A 20372-nucleotide genomic window follows, 5' to 3' on the forward strand; every position below is an offset into this window, starting at 1 on the left:
CAGAGCGTTATTCTTTCTAGCCAAAATGATTTTATTCCATTTTGCATGTTCTGGTAAGTTTGCTTCCCCTTCCTCCCTCCAGATGCATCTCCGTACTCTGATATGCCTCACGAGGGGCCAAGGATGACCAGCTCTGTCTGCTCATTAGCACAAGGAAGAATCATCTCACCATGGAAGGTATGTGCACATGTGCCACGCAGGAGGGTGGTCAACCTCTTCAGCTCAAGTCACAATAAAAGAACGGTCAATTAGTCAAATTCTACCAGCTGAGTTAAAAAATATACTCCCATCAAGTAGACTTCCTTCTCTAAATGCTACAGGACAGTGAAAAATGTGCAGATAAGTGAGATTTGTCATCTTTTTTCTTCTAATAACATAAGCTTCAGGCTGGACGCAGGATGGCTAAATAGATGCTTTAGAAAGGTCAGCCTGAAGACACAAGTGACCAGAGACCCAAAGCCATCCAGGGTCAGCCATATTGCCAGCACCAAAGAGGCGGTGGGACCACCTGCTGGAAGGTTTGGGCATCGCTCTGCCTGCTTGGTCCTCTGCCTGCTTGATCCTCTGCCTCCTTGATGGCCTTTGAACCAGGTCTATGGCAGGACCACAATCTTTTTCTCCAGCTTCTGTGGTGGGAAGAGGAAATTTCTCATAATCTCATCCAGTTCTTCAAGGGCCAGCTGGGCATGGAGCCTGGCCACGTCATCAGGCTCCAAATGCACCACGTGTTTCAGCAGGTGGTAGAGATCCTTGAGGACATCCCTCAGCACCTGTATGAGAGAGACACTGTCATGATTATGTGTCTGCTGTGCCAAAATTTCTCAGAAAAACCCATCCACCTTCTTCAGCCTGAAAAGTTCTGTGATGAAACTCACAGGCTCCCTGAAGAAGATTCTGAATGACTTTCTCAGATGGAAGGAGGGGTAGCTGTACTGAGATAGACTTCCTTTTGGGTTTCTCATGACCCTTGACACCAAACTATACCAGCCACGGGGTCTACTACTCCTTTATCCCCAGGCCAAAGTATAGATCCTAGGCCCCTTCCTTCAGTCCCAAAGCATGGCACAGACCTCAGGACCACAGAGAGATCCTAGTGCCAGATAGGGTTACTCCTAGAGCATAATTACCAGCATCTTCCTCTCCAGCTCCCACAGAACCCTCTGTGGACACCTGTCTGCTGAAATCTATCTTATTAGGAGACTCAGAAGGCTACCTATCTCTTCAGCAAGCATGCCTTTCCCTGCCACTGCTTTAAAAATTTTCCACCCCAGTTCCATCTCCATGCCCTTCCTTAAGTCACTATATATATATTTTTTCAATTGCAACGTCGCAACAGGAAACAAGGGAGGGCTCTGTAAGATAGAGCCGCACCCATCTTTCACGTCTGATGCTCTCATCTTAGGCTCTGGTATGGAACTGGGAGGGTGCCAAAGCACCTACTCCCAGGAGCTCCTAATTTCCTCCAAAATCCACCTGGCTCTGGAGTTACAACTTTTAGCAGGAAACAGGTTTCAAAAGAACAGGGAAACTCAGAGTAAGAGGCCTCAGGGATCAGCTGGCCAAACTGGAGACTGAAGACACCAGGTTGTAGGGGGTCACGTGACTTATCTGTGGCTTCTTGTGAAATTTCTTCTGGTCTAGGGCTCTTTGCCTCAAAAACTACTATTTTTGGATCAGGTACCATATTAGGTATTTTTCATATATTATCCAATTCTTATGCCAGTCATATAGTTATTAGCCCCATTTTAATGAGATGAGAACATAGACCAGAGGGTTATATAACATCCCAAGATTACACAGGGAAAAAATGGGGGAGCCAGATTTTAAACATCCAGAGCCAAAGTCCTTATTTATTTTTATTTATTTTTAAAAGATTTTATTTATTTATTTATTTATTTATTTATTTATTTATTTATTTATTCATTCATTCATTCATTCATTTATTTATTCATGAAAGACACAAAGAGAGAGAGGCAGAGACAGGCAGAGGGAGAAGCAGGCGCCATGCAGGGAGCCCAATGTGGGACACAATCCCAGAACTCCAGGATCACGCCCTGGGCCAAAGGCAGGCGCTAAACCGCTGAGCCACCCAGGGATCCCTTATTTATTTTTTTAAAGATCTTTTTTTTTTTTTTTTAAGACTTTATTTTATTTATTCATGAGAGATGAGAGACAGACACAGGCAGAGGCAGAGGGAGAAGCAGGCTCCAGGCAGGGAGCCCGACATGGGACTCGATCCCAGGACCCCAGCATCACGCCCCGGGCCGAAGGCAGGTGCTAAACTGCTGAGCCACCCAGGGATCCCCTATTTTTTTAAAGATCTTATTTATTTATTCATGAGACACACAGAGAGAGAGGCAGATACATAGACAGAGAGAGAAGTAGGCTCCACACAGGAGCCCGATGCGGGACTCGATCCTGGGACTCCAGGATCACGCCCTGGGCGGAAGGCAGGTGGTTCAACTGCTGAGCCATCCAGGCGTCTCTCTTATTTATTTTTATTGAAAAGGTAATACAGTACAAAAAAGTATATATTAAAAAAGAAGTCTCGGGGGTGCCTGGGTGCCTCAGTCGGTGAAGGGTCCAACTATTGATCTTAGCTCAGGTCCTGATTTCAGGGTCATGAGTTCAAGCCCCACACTGGACTCCACACTGGACGTAAAGCCTACTTAAAAAAAAAAGTCTCTCTTCTACTCCAGACTCTTAGTCTCCTTTCTCAGAGGATATCACACTTAATGGTGAGAAATGTTCTCTATGTTTGTAAGCATATACATGTATGTGCCTCTCCCCCCCTTTTTAAATCCACAGAATTATATTTTATGCTGTTATGTGCCATCATTCCAACTGACTTACTCTATTTTGAAGATCTTTTGTATAATTGGTACACACAGAAATACTTTTTTTTTAAATGTTTTATTTGTTTATTCATGACAGACACACACCGAGAGAGGCAGAGACACAGGCAGAGGAAGAAGCAGGCTCCCTGCAAGGAGCCCGATGTGGGATTCGATCCCAGAACTCTGGGATCACACCCTGAGCGTGAAGGCAGATGCTCAACCGCTGAGCCACCCAGGCATCCCCCAGAAATACTTTTTAAAAAAATTGGCTGCATAGGGCTAATGCCACACAATTTATTTATCTGCCAATGAAACTCATTTTAAAAAAATCTTTTGATATTGCATATACTGCTGCAATAAACACTCTACTCCCTAAGTCATTGCAGACACGAACAAGTGTATCTACAGGACAAATATCTAGAAATGGAATCGCTGGGTCAAAAGGTAATACACATACAAAATTTTGATAGATGTGGCCAGAGAGTTGCAATAATTTACAATTCTATGTGACACTATATTCTCATCACTGCTACATACGTACTGTAAATTGTTTATCTCTGCTTATCCACCAAGTGAAAAATAGCATAGGGCTGTTTTAAATTTGCATATTTCTAATAAATACATAAACTATATATTTTTCTCCTAAGTGTAACTGAAATTTACCATACTGATTTGTAAGAGCTCTTTGTATATAAAAAAAGGTCTATCATTTATAAGTTGCAAATATTGTTTGTCATAGTTGGCTTTGTGAAATTTTTTTCCAGTAGAGAAATCTGCATTTTTGATGTAGCTAAATTTATCAATTTTTCCTTTATGGTTTCTGGATTTTGTATTTTGCTTAGAAGAGGGCCTATAATATTAACCACTATCCTATGCTGTATTGTCTTTATTTATTAATAATGCCACCTGACATGCATCGAGTTGGGTTTATTTCACTACATGCAAGCATCTCTGACAATAATTGGTTTAAATGGTCTTTAAAATTTTTTCTCACCACTTTATTTTTTAAGGATTCATGCATTGATTGATTGACTTATAAATGTAGGCCTCATGGGGCTTGAAATCATGACCCTGAGAGTAAGAGTCACATGCTCTACTGACTGAACCAACCAGGCACTCCTCTCAGTACCTTGGAATGTCAAGCATTGGCTGTATCCTGAAGTTTATGCCAATGTGTAATTTCCAAAAATGGAGAAAGATCAGAAAAAATGGAATAGGAGCATGTAGACATTCATCCATTTTTTCACTTTTGTGGCTTTTCATAGAAACCATGTAATAAATATATATAGTAGCCTATGTGCTCTAAATATGGACGGTCTTTAAAATATATATATTAAAAAACTGGCTGCTGGGGCACCTGGGTAGTGGTTGAGCATCTGCCTTTGGCTTGGGTTATGATCCTGGGGTCCAGGGATCAGGTCCCACATTGGGCTTGAGAAGTAGGGAGCCTGCTTCTCCCTCCGCCTATGTCTCTGCTTCTCTCTCTGTGTCTCTTATGAATAAATAAATAAAATCTTTCAAAAAAGAAAACACCTGGTTGTCTCTAGGGAAGGTAACTGGAGAGGGATATGAGGGAATTATGTACTCTTGTACTTTTTAATATTGTATTTTATGAATATATTACCTACTACAGAATAAATGAGCTTTTTGCTTGACTGAATTAACTACTAGGCAAAGGTTTTCCATAACACCATTTAACAGGTGGAAGAGGTATAGAACCTGACTTTAAAGGTTTACTGTCTGATAGGGAAGATAAGTCATACACATAAATAAAGAATACAAAACAAAATACAATAAGTGTCCTAACAGAGCACAGAAAGAGTATAAAGAGAGGTTATAGGAAACAGAGGTCACATTTTAGGAAAAAGAAAGTGAATTGGAGATGGTGAACAGAAATGATAGGAAATGTACTGTAATGAGTACAGTCTGAACTATGTGGGTCTATTTATATGTGATATTTTTGATACAGTAACTGTAAATATATCTTCTCTTCATTATCATTTTCTTACTTTTTCTTTATTCTAATGTACTTTACTGTAAGGAGACAGTATATAATATATATGACATATAGAATATATATTAATAGACTGTTTACATTATCAGTAAGGCTTCTGGTCAACAGTCAGCTATCAGTAATTATGTCTCTGGGGAGTCAAAAGCTACATGAGGAGTTCTGACTGCACCAGGGTGGGGGTGGGGTGTGGGCATCCCTAACCGTTGCATCATTCAAGGGTCAATTGTACATGCTCTGGGCTTGAAGTCCCCTAAGTTTTCCACAAAAATATGCTAACTGTGTAGCATCACATATCTTGGACTTGCTAAAGAAGAGAGAAAGAACTTTTTCCATACATTGATATTCTTTTTTAAAATTATTTATTTATTTATTCATGAGGGACACACAAAGAGAGAGAGAGAGAGAGAAAGAGAGAGAGAGGCAGAGACACAGGCAGACGGAGAAGCAGGCTTCATGCCAGGAGCCTGACATGGGACTCGATCCCGGGTCTCTAGGATCACGCCCTGAGCTGAAGGCGGCGCTAAACCGCTGAGCCACCTGGGCTGCCCCATACATTGATATTCTTTAAGAGCATGGGTGATGGGGAGTAGAAAGAAGAATGTAGGGATCCCTGGGTGGCGCAGCGGTTTAGTGCCTGCCTTTGGCCCAGGGCGCGATCCTGGAGACCCGGGATCGAATCCCACGTCGGGCTCCCGGTGCATGGAGCCTGCTTCTCCCTCTGCCTATGTCTCTGCCTTTCTCTCTCTCTCTCTCTCTCTCTCTCTGTGACTATCATAAATAAATAAATTAAAAAAAAAAAAAAGAAAGAATGTAGGGGAGAAGGGGCATATAAAACAAGCTCCCAGGCCACTCGTTAGTCTCCCTCTTGTTCCCTGTGTACCAGGTGTGCTGGTGGGGTGGGCTTTCTTTCTTTCTTTGAGCAAAGCTCCTTCCCAGTGCAAGGCCTTTGCATATGCTGTTCCCTCATCCTGGAAGACTATTTTGCTTCCTCTTCACCCAGCAACGCCTACTCACCCACAGCCTAAAATACCCCTTCCTCAGGAATCTAACTCATCTAGGTAAGTCTTTTTACTCTGCCTGTAGTTCTGTTTGTAACTTATATCATAGTTGTAATTTAAATATTTATTGTGTAATTAAAATTATGTTTTCCTCACTGGATCACATATACTGTTGACACTGAAGCCGTATCTTGCCCTGTTCATTCTGGTGTTGTCCCAATGCCTCATATAGTGATTGGCACATGGCAGAGACCTAAAAAATTTATGAATGAAAGAAGGCATGTATGCATGTTACTGCTGGCCAGTTTGTCACTTGGTAAAAACTAAAAATTCTAAGAAATGCCAAACAACCAGGCTTGCTACATGGGTGTGTGACCTGTGTAGTTACAGTAGGTCCCCCAGTCAAGAAGGGCCGCATGCTAGGTTCAATGATCTGCTATTGTTGTCTTAAAATTCTTAATAATTTTATCTTTGGATGTGTATTTTGTAAATGAAGCACAGGGGAACACAATATGCCCAACACATTTGTCCACCATTCTTTGCAAGTGATTCCATGCTGCATGAGCACAGAATTCTGATGGGCCTACAACGTGTGGGGTTTCAGCAAGACAAAGCCAGTAAAAGGGCAGCATATTTGTTATATTCACAACTGAACAAATGGAAGCACTGACAGCCCAGAGAGGCCGTACTTTCCATTCCAACCAGAACTTGCTTCCAATGCAGAAAGAAGGCAATGGCTTTCTAAGAAACATGGATTAGTAAGGTACCCCATAATATCCTTTATGTTTAGCCAACCATTTATTCTGAAATTGATGATTTCATCAATAGGACAATATGCAGTTCTTGTTCCTTTCAGTCCTTTCTTATTCACCAGTAAACTGAAGGTAAAGACTATTAGCAGAATGTGCACATATTAAGAAGTGAAATAAAAGTAGTTGAGCTAGCTTTGTGCAGTTTCACTGTTCTGCTAAAAAGGAAATACATATGCATGTATAAACTACAGAATACAATTTGCATAATTTTGGTGATTCCACATATGAGTTAAATGCTTTTTTTCAAAGGTTCTATTTATTTATTTATTTGAGAGAGAGAAAGTGCATGCGCACACTGGAGCAGGGGTGGATGGGTGAGGGGGAAGGAACAGAGGGGGAGGGAGAGGAAGGGGGAAAGAATCCCAAGTAGATTCTGTGCTGAGTGTGGAGCCCAACGCAGGGCTCAATCTCATGACCCTGAGATCATGACCTGAGCCGAAACCAAGAGTCAGATGCTCAACCACCCAGGTGCCCCGTGAGTTAAATGATCTTATATCTGCATTTACAACTGTCTTTGCACAGTATAAAAATGAACTGTAAAATTCATGCTAATAATTTCACATTTAAAATTTTCTCTACTTAGAACAACATTAATAGCAAATAATAAACACACGACAAGTCGAGGGAGAGAAAAATTGTCAAAGAAAGGAAAAAAACTTTATATACCATTAACAGCATGTTTTCCTTATTTTTTTGAACCAGGGATCCCACATTTTCATTCTGCACTGGGCCCCACATACTATGCAGTTGACCCTGCAGGTAACTCTCAATGCTCCTTGTCCAGTGCCCCCACATAAAGTGCCTGAATACTCTGGGTAAACCTTATAGAGATGCTGTCCCATATATGGGGCAGCTATTTCCAGGTTTTCTCAGGGAGCTGCTGAGATGTAATAGGAGTGGGTCTCCTAGCACAAGCGCATCTGATGATGACTAGGCAGGGGAGGGGGGGCTGTCCCCACTGCCCTTTGGTAACCTCTCTCTCTTTCCTCAAGGCTAGCAGTGTAAAAAGGAGAGATGATTCCCGAAAGAGGATGACTCCCCAGAGCTACTGCCTCATGATTACTCACTCATCCAATAATCATTATTAAGGGCCTACTTCGTGCCCAGGCAGTGTGCTGGTGATAAAAGCATGAATAATGCACAAACCCTACCCTCTGGCAGCTACTGCCTAGCGGGGAGGCAGACACACACACTAGAGAGTATGATCTCCTCTCAAAGTGGTAAGCTCCACACTTCTGTGGAAGCAAAGGAAGGGATTTCTGCCTGTGAAGGTGGGTAGAGGGAGAAGATTTGCCTACCATATGATAGGGGCTTCACTCTGACTTTTATTTGTAAACAAAGGGTAGCACCATGGAATGGCTTGGGGAAGCTTTAGCAAGTACCCTCAGCCTCAAGCCACCTCCAATAAATGCAGATTCTAAGCAAACCTGGCCTGCTTATTATGTGAACATAGTTTAAAGACAAGTCTCCTGACACTCCTTCCAATGGCTTTCAGCCTGAAGTGTCTCTTACATAGAAATTCTAGGGTTCCCACTGTTTATTACAAGGTCATCTTTTTTCTTCTTCTTCTAGAGGAATCTTTCACCTACTCAGAAATATCTTTGAGAATTTTTGCTAGAGCCTCCTAACACTCAAAATAAGGTTAGCTTTTACTTGTTAAAAAGAGAGGTTCTAAGGCATTCTGTTCTGCTAAGGTACTCTGCTCCTTCCTGGTGTGGGTAGGAATTCTCCCTTTGGCACTGTGTGTCCTTAAAATAACAACAATGCTTGTGCAAACACCACTTCATGCTCGAGGGGCACTGAGTTCCTTGTTATCAGTTACCGGATCTCCTTTTTTGGGTAACTGAGTGTTAGGCAAAGGCTCCTTAATTAATGGGTATATCTTAGCAACCCACCTTGGAAAGGCTTCTTCCCAATCCCTGTAACACTGGGGATCCCACACATCACAGGACTTCCTCTGGACTCCCCAAGGATCAAAGCTTCCTGACAGCCGGGGATTGTCACCAAATCCCACGGATCACGGGTTGAAGACAAGGAGAGTTCAAAGGTAAAGTTACTCACAGGAGCCACTGTGGTGGGCAGGATATAGGCAATCCCACGGAGGAAACCTTTCATTAAGAGTTCAACAACACCTGCTCTTCATTCCCCACCCTCCGCATGGAGGCCCAACGACTCTAGGGAAATGCAAAGGGGACACAGGTGTGTGTGGTGGGTGCATCTTATCCAGAGGAGATCTGGCTTAGCTTTTTGTAGCTGGTGGTTGAAAGAAACATTTTCATCACCTGAGAAGCTCTTAGGCCAGGGGTATCTTAAAGCAGTACACAGATTCTTAGTCTGAAAACTCTTTGGAAAGGGGTGGGGTTCAGGTGTTGTCTTAAAAGAATTTAGAGCTTGCAGGCAACACACACATACAAAAACACATGCATGCACGCATGCACATGCACACACACACACGGTGGGTCCCAATTGGGTGAAGGCCCGCATGCAGGTGGTGAAAGAATTCACCCAAGGTAGAACAAAGGAGATAGAAGTTTATCGAATAAACTGCAAGGAAGAAATGGGCAGGACAGCAAAGCAGAGACTGCTGCTAGGAGGCAGTGGTAGGAGGCTGTAGTTGAGGAGAGAAGAGAGGAGGTACGGGAACATATGAAATTTTCCTTTTATGGTACCTACGCTGGGTTGTAGGTAGCCCACTGGCCACCTCGCGCTTATGGATATTTTGAAGTGGATTGTCTAATAGCCTGCTTGCATTCAACCCAGTGGTCACTGTGGGCCCTTTTACCTTAGGTATCCACTGCTCAAGTCTGTTGCCTACAAGTGGCCTCTACAACACACACACACACACACACACACACACACACACACAGGCTCTCTCTCTCTCTTCCTCTCCTCTCCTCCCCCTTCCTCTCCAGGCGCCAGTTCCTTTCCTTGAAGCACACAAGGCTGATGCTTCAGGAACACTGCCAGTCTTTAGGGTTAGAACCGGCTTAGAAAGGACACCTGGGTGGCTCAGTGGTTGAGTGTCTGCCTTCCACTCAGGTCTGGTCCTGAGGCCTGGGGATCAAGTCTTGCATTGGGCTCCCTGCAGGGAGCCTGTTTCTCCCTCTGCCTATGTCTCTGCCTCTCTCTCTTTGTCTCTCATGAATAAATAAAATCTTAAAAAAAAAAAAAAAAAAAAGAAAGAAACGGCTTAGAAAAAACCAGATGAGGAATGAAAGCTGGTGCAGCCACTCTGGAAAACAGTATGGAGGATCCTCAGAAAGTTGAAAATAGAGCTACCCTACCACCCCGTAATTGCACTACTAGGTATTTACCCCGAAGAGCCAACTGTAGTAATGTGAAGGGGCACCCACACCCTAATTTTCACAGCAGCAATGTCCACAATAACCAAACTACAGAAAGAGCCATCGGTCCACCAATAAATGAATGGATAAAGAAGATGTGGTATACATATACAGTGGAATACTAATCAGCCAAAAAAAAAAAAAAAAGAAATTTTGCCATTTGCAATGACGTGGATAGAACTAATGGAACTAGAGGGTATTGTGCTCAGGGAAATAGGTCAATGAGAGAAAGACAATTATATGATCTCACTCATATGTGGAATTTAAGAAACAAAACAGAATCATAGGGAAGAGAGAGAAAAAAGATGAAATCAGAGAGGGAGACAAACTATAAGAGACTCTTAATCATAGGAAACAAACAGGATTGCTGGTGCAGCCCGGGTGGCTCAGTGGTTTGGTGCTGCCTTCAGCCCAGGACCTGATCCTGGGGACCCAGGATCGAGTCCCACGTCAGGCTTCCTGCATGGAGCCTGCTTCTCCCTCTGCCAGTGTCTCTGCCTCTCTTTCTCTCTGTGTCTCTCATGAATAAATAAATGAAATCTTTAAAAAAAACAAAACAAAAAAACAGGATTGCTGGAGGGAAGGGGTAACTGGGTGATGGACATTAAGGACAGCACGTGATGTAATGAGCACTGGGTGTTATATAAGACGGATGAATCACTGACCTCTACCTCTGAAACTAATAATATGTTAATTAATTGAATTTAAATTTAAAAATAGGAGTACCCTTAAAAATGCCATTGGACTCTTGAGAGGGACTGAATTGATTCTATAGATGGCATTTGGTAGTATTGACATTTTAGCAATATTAATTTTTCCAGTCCACAAAGGTGGGATATCTTTCCACTTATTTCTGTCATCTTTGATTTCTTGCATTAGTATCTTACATTTTTCAGGGTAGAGATGTTTCATCTCCTTAGTTAACTTTATTCCTAAGTATTTTATCGTTTTTGATGCCATTCTAAATGGGATGAGTTTATTTTTCAGAAAATTCGTTGTTAGTATATAGAAACATTATTGATTTTGTATGTTAATTTTGTATCCTATAACTTTTTTCAAAGATTTTATTTATTTATTCATGAGAGACATACACACACACACACACACACACAGAGAGAGAGAGAGAGAGGCAGAGACACAGGCAGAGGGAGAAGCAGTCTCCCTGCAGGGAGCCCAGTGCGGAACTCGATCCTGGAACCCCGGGATCAGGCCCCGGGTCAAAGGCAGGCGCCAAACGGCTGAGCCACCCAGGCATCCCTGTATCCTGTAACTTTGATTATTGATTTAGATCCAACCAAAATTTGGCTGAGTCTTTAGGAATTTCTACATACAAAGCCATGTCATCTGAAAATAAAGACAATTTTTCTTTTTCCTTTCTAAGAAGAAAAGAGCACATGAGGCAGGGCATATTAATAAGGAAATGCTGTGAGCAAAAGACTGCCTTGGGCACACAGGTGCACTTTCAATGGAAAAGCAGGAAAACAGTGTTTGGTTCTTTCAATGAGCTTGACCTGGAACATCCTAGAAGCAGTTGTTTTATCTTTGAGTTGAGACCAAAAGAATAAATGGCAAATATCTTTCTTCTTTCTAATTCCTAAATGTATTTATTTGATTATAAAAGCAACATAACCACAGATTGTAAAAGCAATATAACCGAAACACAGAATACTGAAAGAGGAAAAAAAGTCTTTAGTTAAAAACTACCTGACACAAGCTCCATTAGTAAAGACATTTAGTAATTAGTAGATTCATTTAGTTTTCAAATATTTTTTTTAGTATTTTTAAAAGTTTCTTTTATTTATTTTTAAGTAGTCTCTACACACAATGTGGGGCTCAAACTCAAGACCCAAGATCAAGAGTTGCATACTCTTGGGACGCCTGGGTGGTGGTTAAGTGGTTGAGCGTCTGCCTTTGGCTCAGGGCTTGATCCTGGGGTCCTGGGACTGAGTCCCGCATCAGGCTCCCTGCAGGGAGCCTATTTCTCCCTTTTCCTATGTCTCTGAGTCTCTCTCTGTCTCTTATGAATAAATAAATAAAATCCTAAAAAAAAAAAAAAAAGAGTTGTGTGCTCTTATGCTTCCAACTGAGCCAGCCAGACAGCCCTATTTTAATATTTTAAAAATCATTTATCAAGGTGATTTTACAAGTAGAACTTAGGTGGATGAAACTACTATCCTTTTGTGATCATGTGGGATCAATAAGACACAACACAAATGGTCACAAGTAAGACATTTACAGAAATAACTATTGAAAGAGGCTATCTAGCAGAGGATTTTCCATCTATAATTTCTTCATATTTAAGGGAAAAATGGGTTGCTAAATATAAAAGGATAAGTTAAATGCTAGGATACCCTAGCTGTTCTCAGAAAAATCTTCCCATAGAACCAACACAAGGCAAAAAAAAGATGAGAAAGAAAGCTCAATTCTGTCCAATCCTATCACCGACCAGTTGTGACTTCTTTGTGGCTAATAAATAATTGGGCACAAGGACAGAAACAGGGAAGTTAGACATTGAGATAGAAGGTAGGGGCAGACAGGAGAATGGGGGTGGGGTGGGGTGGTGGAGACTGGAGTTAGTGGTGGAAACTGGCCTGGCAGGCAAAAAAGATTCTCTAGATTGGGGCCCAGAAGGAGCCCCCAGAATCTTACTGTTTCTGTTTACAACATGCTGGAATAGAGCATTTGGTGTAGTATGAATCTGTCAGGAGGCCACAGGCCATCTACTAAGGGTCCTCATTTTGACCACTGAGCCTCCATGTTAAGAACAGTGTATGACTTGGTGGCTGAGGGCAATGAGAGTGAATAGATGGGACTAAGTGTAGGGTCAAGGATCAACAGAGTACAATGCAGCCACCTTTTCCCAAACCCTGTGCAGGAGGCTCTGCTAAGCATTCTGGGTAAGGAGGACCTGTGCCCGTCCTTCAGGAGCTCACCTCCAGAGCAGGGAGACAGACACACAGAGCTGAATCTAATGGCCTGGTGGCAGGTGAATCGGGTGTGGCAAATAATGGTGTTCCCTATCCCTAGCCAGGGAATCTTGAGCAAATGACTTCAGCTCTCAGAACACCAGTGATCTCAGGGGCAGCCCCCGTGGTGCAGTGGTTTAGTGCTGCCTGCAGCCCAGGGCGTGATCCTAGAGACCCAGGATCGAGTCCCATGTCGGGCTCACTGCATGGAGCCTGCTTCTCCCTCTGCCTCTTTCTGTGTCTCTCATGAATAAATAAATAAAATATTTTTAAAAATTAAAAAAAAAAGAACACCAGTGATCTCATCTGTAAAACGGGGATAATACTGCCACCTTCTAAGGTTGTTGTAAGAATGAGAGTTAATGTCTATAAAGATCCAAGCACAAAGACTTGCATATGATGAGTGCTAGATAAGTGGGGGTTGGTTTGTCAGTCTCCCCCACTCCTACGGTAATCTCTGTGCCCTTCTTGTTACTCTTCTATCAGTGAGGCCTAGGACAGAGCCTGGCATGTGGTAGCTCTGGCGTGTAGTACATTTTTGACAAATAAATGAATGAATATATATAATAACAATAGCTAATCCTAACATAAAACCTGTTATGTGCCAGGTAGGTTCTAGGCATTTTATCTACAGTAACTCACTTAATCCTCACAACACCACAATGAGAGAGGTACCATTATTATTCCAGTTTGCCCTAGGCCACAGTGCTAGTAATAGGCAGAGCCAGGATTCAAATCCTGGCAGCCTCACCTGGAACCAATGTTCTTTATTAATACTACGCTATTTCTGCCTCTCGAAGTGGTTATTTTCCCTCTGCCAAAGTGGGAAGCATAAAGCACACTGCCTACCCTACAGGTTGATTGTGGGATCAAAACAGATAATGCATGGGAGAGTACTCTGCTATGATAATCCAGGGGATATATAACTCAAGGTATTGTTGCTATTATTACTCCAACATTGAAATAATTGGGTTTACCACCACGGGGCTAAGAAGATGAGGGGAAAGGCATGGCTCTGAAAATGAAAGAGAAAGAGGAGAGGCAAAAAAAAAAAAAAAAAAAAAGATAGGAAGACTATGAATAAACAGAGAGGAATTAGAAGAAAAGGTGTGAGGGGGTAAAGAGATTCGGTGCAGAATCAGGGCCAGAGCCGGTCCCTGGCAGCTGGGAACACTGTGCTATTCCACGGGGCTGGGGGCAGCAGAAGGAACTTGCTGGGCAAGCAGGCAGGAGCAGCCTCTCTAAGATAATGGGCAGGAAACAAATTGGAGGAGCAGAATGGAGGGAGACAGTTTGGGCCTCATTCAGGGAGCTGTGGCCTGAAGAAAAATAAATGCTTTGCTGATAAAACCCAAACCTTCACTTTGATGGGAGTATGAAATAGAAATTAGGCTGATTCAAATAGAAAGGCTGGGCGATGGGAGAGTCGGCAAAGAACGACAGGATTACTAATATCTAAGAGATTTCTATCTGTGCCTGACAGAGAATCTCAAACATGCTGAAGTCCAGGGTAGCATTATTATCAATCCTTTTCAAAACCCTTTTTGTTTCCAAAGTATTTTTTCTCTGCTAGACCTAGCGATACATGGCATTTTTACCCTTTCTGGATTGTGTCTGGCTGTTAAATAGGGAGGGTGTCTCGAGTGCAGAGCGGATGAGGGGAGTATCCCACGTGGTTTTCATGGAAGAACGGGGAGAAAAATTTTAACTGGTCAAGTGCCAGAAATGCTACAGGAACACAGACAGGTTGGCAGTTTAGGGACAAAGATCCAGACGGCCACTACGGCTGACCCCCGGCAGGGGGGACAGCTCAGGAGGCCTACGCAGCAAGCAGGTGACCGCACTTACCTACAGGACACCTAGGCGCGTGCTCCGGGCGAGCCGAGGCTGAGGCCTGCCCACCAAGGCCCACCAAGGCTCCACCGAGGCTCCGCGGGCCGAGAGCAGCGGGCGCCGCAGCCAGCTGGCCGCCGGGGGCCAGGAGCCGCACTGCTGTGGCGCTAGGAGCAACCGTGGCGCCGTCTTTCAGAGTCTTTAAATAGCAACCCGAGGAAGGCAGCAGCTTTCCTTCACCCCCACACGCACGGAAATAGAACAAAGAAGACAGGAAAAATGGCCGGAGTGTGTGCAAAGGCAGCGGGCTGCGGCTTGTGGGAGAGGAGAGGAGATCGGGAGCTTTGTCCTTAAAAGGTGATTCCAATCCCAGCTTTTAAACTGTACTCTGTGACCTCAGGTGGGGAAAGGGCTCCACTTTCCTGGCCTCGGAGGCTCCCCACGCAGACATCCTGCCGGAGGAGTCCAGGCCTATTCCCTCCTGGCGCCTCCTGGCGCCTCCTGGCCTAACGCCTCCCACGGGGGATTAGATGGTTCCTGCAAAAGGCTCACGACGTTTACTGTTTACTACGTTTCAGTCGCTGTGTTAATAAGCTCTTCGCACACATCATCTCATTTAATCCTATGAGGTAGGTGTTATTAGGCCCAGTTTACAAGTTACGGGGTAGCGGGACGGCGCCTGGTGGCTCAGTTGGTTGAGCATTCGGCTCTTGATTTCAGCTCGGGCCTTGATTTCAGCTCAGGTCCTGATCTCAGGGTCATGGGTTCAAACCCCACCCACACTGGGCGTGGCGCCTACTTACATACAAACAGGGACACCTGGGTGGCTCAGTGGTTGAGCATCTGCCTTTGGCTCAGGGTGTGATCCCGGGGTCCTAGGATCAAGTCCCACATCGGGCTCCCTGCAGGGAGCCTGCTACTCCCTCTGCCTAAGTCTCTGGCTCTCTCTGTAGTCTCTCATAAATAAATAAATAAAATCTTTAAAAACAAACAAACAAACCAAACCAATTAAGGAAAGGTGATTTAGAGTGGTTTCGGTGATTTGCTCAAGGACACAGCTAGAATTCAAACCTGCATCTGTGAAGTCTAGCTCTGAAAACCTTGCTTTTAAACATGTGCAATTACTAGGAAATCCAATATGCAAGAGGAAGCTGTGGAGAAAATGTGACCTTTTCCCCACACCATCAACACTGTTTATCTGGATGGAGTCGGACAGGGAGGAGGGGGAGCTATAACTGGGCTCCTGGCTGACCATAATGTTTGGGTTTCGTTTAGGGCACCTAAACGTTTGCTTTAGGGCATCCTGCACCACTCCAGGCTCACCCAGGTCACACAGCTTCAGGTCTAGCTTGAGTTGCCCAGATGGGAAGGTAAGCTCAGTCTCCTGAGGGCATCTGCTCAGTGGAATACTAGGCTCTGGGCAAGATGCTTCAGGAACAAAAAGGTCATACAATCAGACCAAAGGCCGGAGAAAACCAGTCACTGACACATCAGAGACCCTGGCAGGATTTACATTATGTATTAATATGTACGTGGCACGGACTAGACCAGAAAAAGGAACCCGGCCACCCACACCAAAGTATGGCTACAGAGCCCAGACTTTGAGCAACACCGTCATTCTAGGTAGTGGTTCTCCATCCTGCTGCATATTACAATCCCCTGGACAATGTGTAATAGGCCTGGGCCCCCACCTCACACCTAAGAATCAGAATCATAGGGGTTGGAACTCAGGGCTTTTTAAAAAAATGTTTTAATTTATTTTTACAGTTTTTATGCTCCCCAGGTGACTCTAATAAGCAGCCAGGATGCAGTAGTGTGGGAGGTTAGGAAAAAACACTGGGTAGGAGACTAAGAGTTATGCCACAGTTTTGAAAGTAATAACACTGCCTGGGAAAAATCTAAGTGCCAGGAACAGGGGTGACGTGATTTGGATATAACCTATTACACTTCTTGGAATTTTCTTAACTATCAACAATCGGGTTTTTATTTTCCAGAAAGGGGATGGGGTCAAAATAATCTTTTTTTTTAAGATTTTATTTTTAAAGTAATCCCTACAGAGCCGCCTGGATGGCTCAGTCAGTTAATCATCTGCCTTGGGCTCAGGCCATGATCTCAGGGTCCTGGGATTGAGTCCTGCGTTGGGCTCCCTGCTCCACGAGGAGTCTGCTTCTTCCACTCCCTCTGCCCCTCCTTCCTCTTGTGCTTGCTTTCTCTCTCTCTCTCTCTCTCTCTCTCACACACACACACACACACACACATACACTCTCAAATAAATAAATAAAACCTTAGAAAAAATAAGTCATCTCTACACCCAGCGTGGGGCTTGAACCTACAACCCCAAGATCAAGAGTCTTACACTCCACTGACTGAGCCAGCCAGGTGCCCATCAAAATAATTTTGATCCACAAATTGGCACCGCATCTTTTTTCCAAAATATTTAAAAAATTTGTTCTTAAAAGTATATATGAAGTGCGATTCTGAAGACAGAGAAAGTTAGAAGCTACCAACAGGTTTTCTTTAAGAAAACGAAAGGATAAAATAAATGCAGCTGCCTCCATTGCTGGGTTAGCTGGAATGATGGCAGAAACTTCTGGAATTAAAGGAAATACATGTGTTAAAATTTTGACATTGACAGATACACACACACACACACACACACTGCTGTATAGCGTATATCTATGGTGTGTGTGTGTGTGTGTGTGTGTGTGTGTGTGTGTAGAAAGAAGCCAAGTTCTGAAATGCAGAACGTTCTGGCTGCACATCAATATCCTATCCTGTCACTCTGCCTCAGGACCTTCTCCTTGCCTATCTGGGGACAGCATGTCTGCAACCCAGCTGCGAAGAAAACAGTAGGCGTTTCTCTGTAAATGGAGGCAAAATTCCCTCCTAGCAAGAACTTGTTTGTACAACTTCTATTCTTGGGGAAACCTGGACTTTGGAATTCTGGGATTTCCAGGTTAAGATCTAGGAATCTATTTATCATAAAGGCAGGTGGAAAGAGATGTAAGAGATGTGTTCCATGCCTCTTGAGGAAAATATTTCATGCACTCAACAAATATGCATCAAGCACTTATTTTGTGCAAAGCAATGTGTAAGATTTGGGAAGAGGAAAGTGAATGGAATGGGTAGTCAAATACAGAGACAGAGAGAATGGTGGTTGCCAAGGGCTGAGGGAGGAGAAATAGTTAGGGTTTAATGGGTGCAGTTTGTTTCGAAAGATGAAAAGAGTTCCAATGGATGGGTGGCAGTGCTGGTTGCACAACAGTGTGAATATATTTAAAGCTACTGAACTGTACACTTAAAAAGGGTTAAGATGGTCAATTCTGTCTTATGTATCTTTTACCACAATTAAAAAAAAAAAGGGGGGACTGGTGTGTTCAGGGGTTTGCAGTCCCCTATTGACATCAGACATGAACAAATCATTCCAATATCTACTCTAGTCCAGAGCTGATATGTAAAGTACTGCAGAGCCTAGAGAAGTGATTACTAACCTTTAAAAAATATTTATTTATTTACTTGAGAGAGAGAGAGTGTGTGTGGGAGTGGGGCAGAGGGACAGAGTCTTAAGCAGACTCCTTGCTGAGTGAAGAGCCTGCCCAGGCGCCATCTCACGACCCAAAACTAAGAGTCTGGCCATTTAACCAACTGTGCCACCCAGGTGCCCTGTGATTACTAATTTTACCTAAGCAATCAGGAAAGACTTTTCACAAAGTGTAAAATTTAAGTACAGTCCTAAAGGATGAATACAAGCTTATCAGATGGACAGGTGAGGGGAAAAGAAAGCATTCGAGGCATAAGAAATAGTAGAGACTGCTCAGCGGGGAGCCTGCTTCTCCCTCTCCCTTTGCCTTTTCCCCCTGCACGTGCTCTCTCAAATAAATAAATAAAATCTTTAATGATAATAAAAAAAGAAATAGTAGGGACTAAGATGTGGAGGCAAAAAGCAGTATGCAGATGATCTGGGGCTGGCATGAGGTTGTCAGGGCATCTAAGGAGAAGGATGGAAAGGGAAGAAATAGAAAAGTTGGGGGGGGAGGGTGCGGGGAGGATCCAGAGCATAAAGGGCCTTGTGTGTCACGTGAAGGAGCCTGGGCTTTATCTCACGGGCCAGGGTAAAAATGTGAGCTGAGGACTGGACTTCAGCAGCTCTGCATTTGAAAAGACCTCTCCAGCTGCAGTTTCCTTGCCATGCTGACTGACCACGTACCTGTCGACTCTAGAGAATTAGAGTGGAACAAAGTGCAGGGTTAAGGAAACAAAAGTCCTAAGAACAAGAGTTCGTCCCAATGTACCTGTAACAGTTCACCCTTTCCTGTATCATCTCAGGCCGGTTCTTATTAGTTCTGTCTCAACAGCCAAGGGGGCAGTAAGGCAGCCTGGGTCTGCACTCAGTTCTACTTCCTGCTGGTTTAACCTGTGCATTTATTTATTTATTTTTTAAGATTTTATTTATTTATTCATGAGAGACACACACAGAGAGAGGCAGACACAGGCAGAAGGAGAAGCAGGCTCCATGCAGGGAGCCCGATGTGGGACTCGATCCTGGGACCCTGGGATAACGCCCTGAGTCAAAGGCAGACGCTCAACCGCTGAGCCACCCAGGTGTCCCTGACCTGTGCATTTAAATGTAAAACATTTTGGACCTCAATTTTCTTAACTGTAAATAGAGTTAATAAGCTAAATATTTATTTCACAGGGTTGTTAGGAGGATTCCATGAGCTCGTAAATGTGAAAACCTTGGTGCTTTGCCTGGCATACAATAAGCCCTTGATAAATGTTATATTATTATTAAATACTAAACCTCCGAGAACATGCAATTTATTTAGAGCCAAGTTGCTATAAGAGCAAACAAACCGTGGGGTGATGAGTAATGAGCTGGGACAGACCCCAGAGCATCAATCTTGTCATTTTACGTCACCCCAAGGTACACTGAGTCAGGACTCTACCCTTTCAGAGGATGGAGCAGAGAAAAGTGGGCAACCCACTTCTGATCACAACCCGAGGCCCACGTGACTCTCAGAGGAAGAAACGATTCTGATCAGGCTGTGGGGCAGAAGGAAAGTCCCAGAAGCCTCACTTCCCAGCCCACTAGCCCTAAGCATGTTGGGTCTGCTCCCTGGTGATCTCAGTTCTGTGTATATCACGGGAAGTTGATGGATGGTGTAGTCTGTGCACTTGGCCTGAACTTTTGGCAAGAGGTAGTGGAACGTGAGGTAGAGTGCAAGGAAGCAAGGCTTGTTTCCTGTCTGCTCCCCGAAGAGTTCACTCAGGCGGGTCCTGGGAGGTCAGGGCACCTGGGGCCAAGGCCAGCCCCAAACACTCTCCTCTAGCTGTTCCATCCTTCTCCAGGGCAGACAGTAAACAAGCTGTCAGGAGGTAGTCTGGCCTGTTTTCTTTTTGGGTATCAGGTTTCCAGGATCTGAAGCAGCCTTCTGTTAGCCATGATGTGTGCAGAAAATGCCCACATGGCTTGGTCTCAGTCCTTCAGAGAACACTGAGTCCTGGAGCCATGCTGCCAGGGTTCATCTACTATTGCTCTGCCACTTACTAGTTGTTGGAGAAGTGACT

The 20372-nt window shown here is 43.9% G+C and overlaps 1 protein-coding gene across 5 annotated transcripts in view; it reads right to left on the minus strand.

Moving 5' to 3' along the window:
* Positions 1-7: 7 nt before the first annotated feature.
* Positions 8-20372, minus strand: part of TANGO6 (transport and golgi organization 6 homolog) — a 200397-nt gene continuing 180032 nt past the window's right edge. For all 5 annotated transcript variants that reach the window (XM_025426651.3, XM_025426653.3, XM_025426655.3 and 2 more), the window contains one exon: positions 8-770. In XM_025426651.3, the coding sequence (XP_025282436.1) occupies positions 594-770 (177 nt within the window). In that variant the 3' untranslated portion in view covers positions 8-593. The remainder of the gene's footprint in view (positions 771-20372) is intronic.

Source organism: Canis lupus, chromosome 5 (assembly GCF_003254725.2).
Source record: "Canis lupus dingo isolate Sandy chromosome 5, ASM325472v2, whole genome shotgun sequence".
NCBI classification, from domain to species: Eukaryota; Metazoa; Chordata; class Mammalia; order Carnivora; family Canidae; genus Canis; species Canis lupus.